We start from the raw sequence: 9,920 nt of genomic DNA, 5'->3' as shown, positions 1-9,920 counted from the left end.
TCTGAACAAATCAAATTGTATTATGTGATATCATCTACTGTTAAATTCTGGTCTGTACTTGTAATATTTCTCTTGCGATTATATTCTATTGAAGATTACTTGTGTACTGTTCTGTGCTTGAAAGTTTGTGAACACTTTAGAATTTTCTATATTTCTGTATAAATATGACCTAAAACATAATCAGATTTTCACTCAAGTCCTAAAAGTAGATAAAGAGAAACCAGTTAAACAAATGAGACAGAAATATTATACTTGGTCATTTATTTATTGAGGAAAATGATCGAATATTACATATTTATGAGTGGCAAAAGTATGTGAACCTCTAGGATTAGCAGTTAGTTTGAAGGTGTAATTCAAGTCTGGTGTTTTCAATCAATGGGATGACAATCAGGTGTGAGTGGGCACCCTGTATTATTTAAAGAACAGGGATCTATCAAAGTCTGCTCTTCACAACACATGTTTGTGAAGTGTATCATGGCACGAACAAAGGAGATTTCTGAGGACCTCCGAAAAGAGTTGTTAATGCTCATCAGGCTGGAAAAGGTTACAAAACCATCTCTAACGAGTTTGGACTCTACCAATCCACAGTCAGACAGACTGTGTACAAATGGAGGATATTCAACACCATTGTTACCCTCCCAGGAGTGGTCAACCAACAAAGATAACTCCAAGAGCAAGGTGTGTAATAGTCAGCGAGGTAACAAAGGACCCCAGGGTAACTTCTAAGCAACTGAAGGCCTCTCTCACATTGGCTAATGTTCATGTTCATGAGTCCACCATCAGGAGAACACTGAACAACAATGGTGTGCATGGCAGAGTGGCAAGGAGAAAGCCACTGCTCTCCAAAAAAAACATTGCTGCTCATCTGTAGTTTGTTAAAGATCACTTGGACAAACCAGAAGGCTATTGGAAGAATGTTTTGTGGACGGAAAACAGATAAAATAGATCTTTTAGGTTTAAATGAAAAGCGTTATGTTTGGAGAAGGGAAAACACTGCATTCCAGCATAAGAACCTTATCCCATCTGTGAAACATGGTGGTGGTAGTATCATGGTTTGGGCCTCTTTTGCGGCATCTGGGCCAGACGGCTTGCCTTCATTGATGGAACAATGAATTCTGAATTATATCAGAGAATTCTAAAGGAAAATGTCAGAACATCTGTCCATGAATTGAATCTCAAGAGAAAGTGGGACATGCAGCAAGACAACGACCCTAAGCACACAAGTCGTTTTACCAAAGAATGGTTAAAGAAGAATAAAGTTAATGTTTTGGAATGGCCAAGTCAAAGTCTGGACCTTAATCCAATCGAAATGTTGTGGAAGGACCGTTAATGTGAGGAAGCCCACCAGTATCCCAGAGTTGAAGCTGTTCTGTATGGAGGAATGCGCTAAAATTCCTCCAAGCCGGTGTGCAGGAATGATCAAAAGTTACCGGAAACATTTAGTTGCAGTTATTGCTGCAAAGGGGGGTCACATCAGACACTAAAAGCAAAGGTTCACATACTTTTGCCACTCACAAATATGTAATATTCGATAATTTTCCTTAATAAATAAATGACCAAGTATAATATTTTTGTCTCATTTGTTTAACTGGTTTCTCTTTAACTACTTTTAGGACTTGAGTGAAAATCTGATGATGTTTTAGGTCATATTTATACAGAAATATAGAAAATTCTAAAAGGTTCACAAACTTTCAAGAACAACTGTATTGTATTTACTCCCTTTATTTGACATCCACTGCACACCCAACCTACCTGGAAAGGGATCTCTCTTTCAATTGCCTTTCCGAAGGTTTCTTCCATTTTTTTCACTACAAGGGTTTTTTGGGAGTTTTTCCTTGTGTTCTTAGAGAGTCAAAGCTGGGGGGCTGTCAAAAGACAGGGCCAGTTAAAGCCTTTTCAACACTTCTTGTGTGATGCTTCTTGTGTGATTTTGGGTTATATAAAAATAAATTTTATTGTATTTATTAATCTAGACAATATCAAAAGATTCTCCTGGGATCCTTTAAGGCTCCTGCAACTTCGAAAAGATATTTTGGCTAACATACACCAAACTATTTATTAATTTGATCATAAGCAATTACATATAAAGTCCTATACAGCAGGTTTGCCAAGCTGGTGCACAACATGTGGCTCAAATAATATACAGTATATATGATTATTCTCAATGATTACAGACACTGAGCTGTAGTCCTAACAGCAAAGTGAAGAGTCTTCTAGAACACTGAAGTCTAACTGGGTGCTCACTTCTGGCTCTAATGGAAAATTAAGCTCCACTGAAAATGATAAATCTTCAAAGGTTATAGCGCTGTTCCAGGTGGCAAATGCTATAAAATACAAACTGAACACATACTGTATGTCATCCAAATGAGAATAGAAGTAAACAAAAAACACTGTTCAGCACTGTTCAAAAAGTGCACTACCAGGACTTCCTACCACTCAGTGCTTGTCCCTGAAAAAGAGCAGTATTCAGTAAAAATATTGTACATTGTGAAGAAATTCTATAAACCACTCATCTTAGTGAGTAAGTGTGATGCATTGACTAGTCAGTTTTTATTCTTGGTTTATGGTGGGTAAAAGCTGTTTTTAAATAATATAATGTACATATTTTTGACCAAAGTTGATTACATTGCTTTTACCCAGAGAAAGACATTTATGAATGTTTTACACTTTTCATATTTTAAAGACATTTAACAGCTATTATGGGAGTACACCATTTTCTGTTTCATTTTTCTTTCATTTATTTTTATTGATGACATTTGAGAACAGTATTTATAAAGAATTTTAGCCTATACAATGAATTTTACAACTATTCCAGTAAATGGATTTAGACACTAACTTTTTAAAAACTTTTTTAAAATTTTATAGTCAAAGAATATGCTTTGTTGTTGTTCACTGTTTTTATGTTTAGATGTGACTTTTATTATATAAATATACTGTGGGACAGGGTTCCAGCAAGCAAATATTTTTGGACCAGTCCCAGGTGTAACTTAACCTCCTCCTAACCCACCTCACAGACTTTAAAAGACACACTCCTTCATTTACTCATCAACACTCTTATCTAATCATCCATCACATTTTTATCATGAAAAAGAATATTCAAAGTCAGTTAAAAGATGGTGTCAGGCTGAGTATTTACCATTCGCCATTAATGAATTTGCAGACAACACAGATATGGTGTATTTAGATACATCTCTGGATGCTCTGGGACACATCATCAGTGATGTTTCCTGAGATCATCGGGTGTTTGGTCTCACAACATCAGACACCCTCTCTCAGGTGACCCAGCCGGGGTTGATCATGCCCCAACTTGTGTCCCAGCAGCACTAGCCCACTTTGCGGACCTCTTGATCCAAATCCACCTCGAGGCTCTTTCTGCGGCTTCTGTGATGGACTTAATGGCTCTCCTCTTTGCAGCTCCTGTGATTCCAAGCCTGGCAAAGATCTTACACAGGGATCGGCGGCAAATCCTCTGCACCCTACTTCTATGGGCTCACAGCAAGCCTTCCAGCCCTTCCTTCGGCAGTCCTCAATGAGCTCCTGATACTTGAGCTGCTTACGCTCATTTGCCTCTTCCATGCAGTCCTCCCATGGGACTGTCAGTTCCAACAAAAGGACTTGCTTGGACGATGCAGATGTTAAAACTATATCGGGTCTCAATGAGGTTGATGTTACAAATTCGGGAACTTGAGCTGCCTGCCCAGGTCAACCCGCAGCTCCCAGTCTGCTGAAGATGAAAGGAGGCTGAATGATTTTTGCTTTGCTTGCGTCTGCTCACCAGCCCTTATGAAGGCAATTCTTCTCTGGCTGCCAACATATTTGTTGTTGGCCACTGTATGTGAAATGGTCTCTGCTATACACTTTGTGATCGTGTGCAACGGTATCTGCCCTCTCCAAGGGCAGATGGGCAACTACTCAGAATATGCTCCAGGGATCCTCGTCCAGGACAGAGTGGACACGTTGGAACTTCACTCTTACCCCAAACATGCAGGTTCGTTGGGTTGGGGAGCACGTCGTACACAGCTTGGACCAGGAACTTAATATGCTGTGGCTCTGCCTTCCAGATGTCGTTCCAGGTGATCTTCTCAGTGCTCCTTCCCCCCTTGTCCATGCCCCTTGCTGCCGCATGCTCACCGCCCTGCTGGTCCTCACCTCCTCAACACCTGCTCGGACTTCCTCTAGGACCAATCCTCGTCTCGCCTTGCCCTGAGCCTTGTTGTACTGTGGCTTTGGGATTGCTCCCAGTCCTGCTCGCCCCGTTGCCACTGTGCCCACAAGTGCCTTGTGTCTAAGCCGAGACTCTGCCACCTCCAGTCCCTCTTGTGCTCTCCACTTCCTTCCTGTTCGCACTTCAATACCTGCTGCTGTTACTCTAGAATCTCCAGAGCCTTGGTAGACTAGGGCCTCTCTTATACGAGAAACCCTGAACTCCTCCTCCAGGCTGCTGATAGGAAGCTGAAGCTTATTACTCGTGCCATATAGTGCTACACTCGTTAGACTACGAGGCAGGCCAAGCCATCTTCGAAGATGACAGCTGATCTTCCTCTCCAGGGCCTCTACTGTAGACATCGACACTTCGTACAACAGCGGCCAAAGAAACCGTGGCAAGATGCCATGCTGGTATATCCATGCCTTAAATCTGCCAGGTAAACCAGACTTATCTACTGCCGACAACCAAGCTTCCAGCTTCTTGATCGTTGTCTGGACTGACGCAGTATCTCTGAGGCTACAGTCAAAAACCTTACCTAGGCTAGTGACTGGTTTCTCATTAATTGATGGTATTGTTACGCCATCCACTGAGAAGCGAAACTTGTCCACCACTTTCCCTCTCTTCAGTACCATAGACCTGGATTTTGTTGGCTTGAAGCTCATCCTAGCCCAAGAAATGAGCTTAACCAGGCCCTGAAGAATCCACCTGCACCCAGGCACTGAGGTAGTGGTGACTGTCAACTGTGCAGCAGTTTTCAATGAGCAAAATTTAGAAAGGAACAGCAAATTACTGGAGCTGTGATGATATCACACATCAACCATCTGCCAGTCAAACTGCTACAACCAGACAACATTACCAACAAAGGCATGACTGCAGTGGCATTAAAATACCAAAAATGGCAGCAGACATGACTCCAAAAAATGTACATAATGACAATGTGGTGACTTCAAGAAAATAAGAAAAGAATATCAAATTAATTAAAAAGTATAATAAATGTGCAAAAAGACAACATAAATGGAATCAAGGAAGTAAAAAATAAAACTATGATTCACAACAGTTGTTCTCCAAACCTTAAAACCAGATAACCAGGCTTTCTGCAGACTTGAAGTTCTCCATTCCTCTGGCCAAATAATAAATGACAGCAACACTGACAATGAATTGTCAATTCTATGTTAGGCATAAGATGTATACAATTTATTAAGCACAGGCAAAATTAAATGAGATGTAATAGGTAAGAAGAAATGTAGTTAAATAAAGATAACCTAGTAATAGAGTATTTGACTACTGAACCAAGAAACATTAAAATACATAAAGCAAATACCAAGAAAGGCAAAGATTAATAAAACAAATGGAAACTAATAAACAAAAGATAAACAAGTGTATAAAGTGAATAAAAAGAAAAAACAACCCTATTTACCTTCTTGGCCAATTTAAATAATAAGCAAATGCAATAAGAACTAAATACTAGGTGAGCCAAAAAGAAGTACCATATTTCAAACGTTTATTCTACAACACAAGAAAGGGTTATTAAAAATAGATTTTTTTCACTGTGTTTTAAAAATGATGTCTTCAAGGTGGTGGCCATCATTAGTGATACACTCTTCAAGACAATTTCTGAATTTGTGCATGACTCTTTCGGCCATTTCAAGGGAAATAATGGCAGTTTTGTGACGAATAGTGTCCTTAAGGGCTTCAGGGTTTTGAGGTTGGTGTGTGTATACCTTGGACTTGAGATGGTTCCACAAGAAGAAATTGCACAGAACAAGATCAGGCGACCATGAAGGCCACCCGACATTGCTGCACAGCTTCCCAGGAAACATCTCATGCAAAACATGCATGGATCTCCACACCACATGAGCTGTTGCTCCATCCTGTTGAAACCAGGCATCCACCACATCCATTTCTTCCAGTTGGGGCAGCAAAAAGTTCTCTAGCATTTCAATGTAACGTTCTGAATTAATGGTGACCATCCTCAAAAAAGTAAGGGCCTACAATGCCAAATTCTGCTACGCCGCACCAAAGTGTAACATGCTCACTGTAGGTCTCTGATGAAGTTGGTGAGGGTTGATTTCAGCCCAACAGCAAAAGTTTTGCTTATTTATGCAACCATTCAAATGGAAATGTGCCTCATTCCTCCACAAGATGATGGCATCTCGTAAAAGCAGTTTGCAGAATATTTGTGCACAACTCTCTACGACTCTCCCAGTTTCTCTCAGTGAGTTCCTGCACTACCATCATTTTTTTATGAATGGAGATTAAGGTCCTCATGCGAAATCCTCCTCAAAGACAGGTTGGAAATGGCTAAGGCAGAAGCATGTTTAAGTGCTGAACGTCTAGGGGTCAATTTTTAGGAGAAAATTGATGCCCTTACAGCTTGGATGTTTTCAGGCATTTGTACAGTCCAAGGACGGCCTGGAGATTTTCTGTACAATATTGTAGCTGTCTGTCTGAATTTAGCCACCCACTGAAGAATTGTTTTGGGACATCACCTTTAGAAGGACTGCTGAAGTGCATTTGGAAGGTGTGTTGCATAGTGATGATGGATTTGTTGTTTTTGAAAAACGCTTTGATAGCAAAAGCGCATTGCGCACCAGAGCAATGCAAGTTGACGACTGAAAACTACAAGGGATCACCTATCAAAGGACCTCCACCCCAACCCACTTGGTTACCTCTACCTCACGCATTGACCTTGAGAAATGTGGTACTTCATTTTGCCTCATCCTGCAGAAAGAATATATTTAAAATTGATAAAAAAGAAAAGTTGTGTTTAAAAAGGTTTTCCGTATTTTGTACATTATCTGGAGAAATCCCTTTTATGTAGAATATCTTTTTTCCAATTTCACATAATGTGTTATAATGTTTTGTTTGAGCAGTGGCTTTCCATTTAATGTCCAATTGGAAAATAATAAGAATATGCTGTTTTGCAGATACTGATTTTATGATTACTCATTTTTCTATACAACTGATAAATCTTATTTATAATAGCGCTGATTCTGGCACCAATTAGGGGAGGTAAGTGACTAGAGATGAGATCAGCAGCCATGTCAAGGCTGGAAGGGATATCAGCTTGAACTGAATGACCTTTATTCAAATGAGCAGCTTCACTGTGACCATCTTAACATAGCACAGCAAGCAGCTCTTCAACTGATACCAAGCTAATCAGAAGATTGACAAAAATAACTGAGTTTTTTAATTCATTGTTAAAATATAGTGTTTCTGCAATTTAAGGGTGAACTTGACAGTAATGAAACAAATTCTATAGATGTCAATAGAAAATTGTAATGCATTTTGAACAAAAAGAATTTGAGTATAGGGAAAAAGTTGTCAATTCCCTTTTCAATGGTAAACCATGCAGATAGCTGATGACATGAGTATAGTCTGTGTTACATTAATGTTTTTCAAATGTTTGCTCCAAAGTAATCCAGCGGGTTCTCACCAAGACTTCTTTCATCTTAGCTCTCTGAAACAATCTCTTAGTTGAAGACTTTTATTCAGTGTAAACAATATTATGCAGTCTGAAAGACTTACCTTAACTACAGTATATGTACTGTATACAAAAAGAGAAACAAAGCATGGTAAGTGGAGTGGCTCTTCTGTGCAGGACAAAAAGACGGAGACTGAGTGAGAGAGAGCTTTACGAAAGCAGCATTTCATTCTCTGTAACTGCATTAATTCTTTAGACCAATTAAAGATATACTGTATATTGAACCAAATGGAAAGGTCCTGTGTTGCACTTGTCCACAATGGGTTATAAGACAGCTAATCAAAAAACACAAACATTGCCATGAAACAAGCAGTACATACTGAAGCTTGTTTAACACTGGACTAAGTGTGTTAACAAGTAATGCTCAGTATTTTTTCTGTATTCATTTGTATATGGTGCACATTTGTTTGGAATGTCCACCATTGGTTTCTAACATACACACAGTGCAGCTATGCAGCAAACTGTGCATATTATGCCATTGAAGTGGACAAGTAGGTTCGAAAAAGGGTCCATGCATTAATGTAATTTGTGCTTGGTCAGACTGCAATAAACCCATTTAGGAAATTCTGTTAGATTAGAAGTTGACATCATAATGAAATGTTCCAAAGCTGCTACCACTGACTGATCTGTGTGCAATATCTGTTTTAGTTCCCTATACTTATATTTCCTGAGCACACAGATTGAGTTGCAAAAATTGCATATTTCACTGCCTGAGAATGAATGACACAGCTAATGAAGGCCTGTTATACTGGTATTACAATACAAGTCAGTGCAATGTACAGTAGATTGGATATAAAATCAGGAAAGTTGAATACGTACAATACAAAAGTGAAAATAAATCTCCCTGATGTGCATACCTCACTGCCTTTTGCTGTGCACCATAAACAAAAAGACTGATTCAGTAAAAAAAACTAGTTTTCTAATTCATCAATAAAATCAGCTTATGTGGTTTTGATTACAATTTTATTGCTATAATTTTAGTATTTAAGAGGCCATATTTGAGATTTTTTTCATAATCTGATCTCTAATTTCTTTAGTTCGAAGCCCATAAATAATTGGATTACAACAACATGGCAAAAGCAAATACAGAACACCTATGAGGACATGAACATCGGATGAAATTGAATGTTTCATTCTGTATGCAATCAATGAACAGAATGCCGACAGATACGTCATTAAAATTACAATCAAATGAGTACTGCATGTGTGAATTGCTTTCTGGCGTTGAACACCACAAGCTGACCTCACTACTACAGAAAAAATTTTAATGTAGGAAATTAAAATGAGAAGCAAGTCAAATCCAATCAACAAACTCATGGCAACTAATCCCATTATGTTATTTTTGCTTGTATTGTCACAAGCTAAGCTGATAAGTGCCATGTGCTCACAATAGCAGTGCTCAATTACATTTGACAAACAATATGAAAGAGATCCAGCCATGAGGACGATAAGGAATATGAGAATGAAACTTCTTAGTACAGCTGCAATAAATGCTATTAAAAAGCTGGAACTATTTATATAATCATTGTATCGCAGTGGATTACATATAGCAACATAGCGATCTATAGCCATTATCAGCAGAATGGCTGATTCAAAAGAAGCAACAAAATGCACAAAATACATTTGGATCAAGCAACCTAAAAGAGAAATTTCATTCCAGTCACATAAAAAATTGAATAACATCTTTGGGACAAATGTTACAGGTACAGTCATATCAACAGCTGCTATTGCAGCAATTAAAAAATACATAGGAGAATGCAAACTAGGTGCAGACTTTATTAGGTAAATTATTACAGAATTACAGAATATTATAAGCACAAATAAAATAAAGAAAGGAATAAAAAGAAAGTGTCTATGCTCTTTTACTCCCTGGAATCCACTGAAAATAAAAAATGTATAAGAATTGTTCTCTCTTCTGTACTCATTCATTGTGACGTCAGTTTTTCAAACATTGCCTACAAAACCAATAATGGAAAAAGTTAATGATGTTTCAATGATAACTTGTCAATGTTCAACTACTCAGAAGTTAAAAAAAACAGTTGTTTCAAATGTGCCAATATCTTGCGTAACAAGAATAAACAACAGTGTGTAGAACTGGCAGACTTACAAAGGTGATGAGGCTTTAATTGTATCTGATGCCCACAGTGAGATCTCAGTAAATAAAACAGTAGGAGCCTGTCTTTCCAAAGTTCTAGTGGTAATATTCTAAACAGAATTATTTTATATCAT

General features: G+C 38.4%; 1 protein-coding gene across 1 annotated transcript; it reads right to left on the bottom strand.

Annotated features, from left to right (window-relative positions):
- Positions 1-8,675: 8,675 nt before the first annotated feature.
- LOC120524529 (olfactory receptor 52K1-like) lies at positions 8,676-9,620 on the bottom strand. Its single transcript, XM_039746365.1, has one exon. It carries the CDS (start codon positions 9,618-9,620, stop codon positions 8,676-8,678), a length of 945 nt encoding a protein of 314 aa, XP_039602299.1.
- Positions 9,621-9,920: the final 300 nt, after the last annotated feature.

Source organism: Polypterus senegalus, chromosome 2, assembly GCF_016835505.1.
Source record: "Polypterus senegalus isolate Bchr_013 chromosome 2, ASM1683550v1, whole genome shotgun sequence".
Classification (NCBI taxonomy): domain Eukaryota; kingdom Metazoa; phylum Chordata; class Cladistia; order Polypteriformes; family Polypteridae; genus Polypterus; species Polypterus senegalus.
This window is presented reverse-complemented; position numbering and strand designations above follow the sequence as displayed.

Excerpts from the sequence above, each read along its gene's own strand:
- LOC120524529 (XM_039746365.1), bottom strand. The coding sequence starts at position 9,620 with ATGAATGAGTACAGAAGAGAGAACAATTCTTATACATTTTTTATTTTC.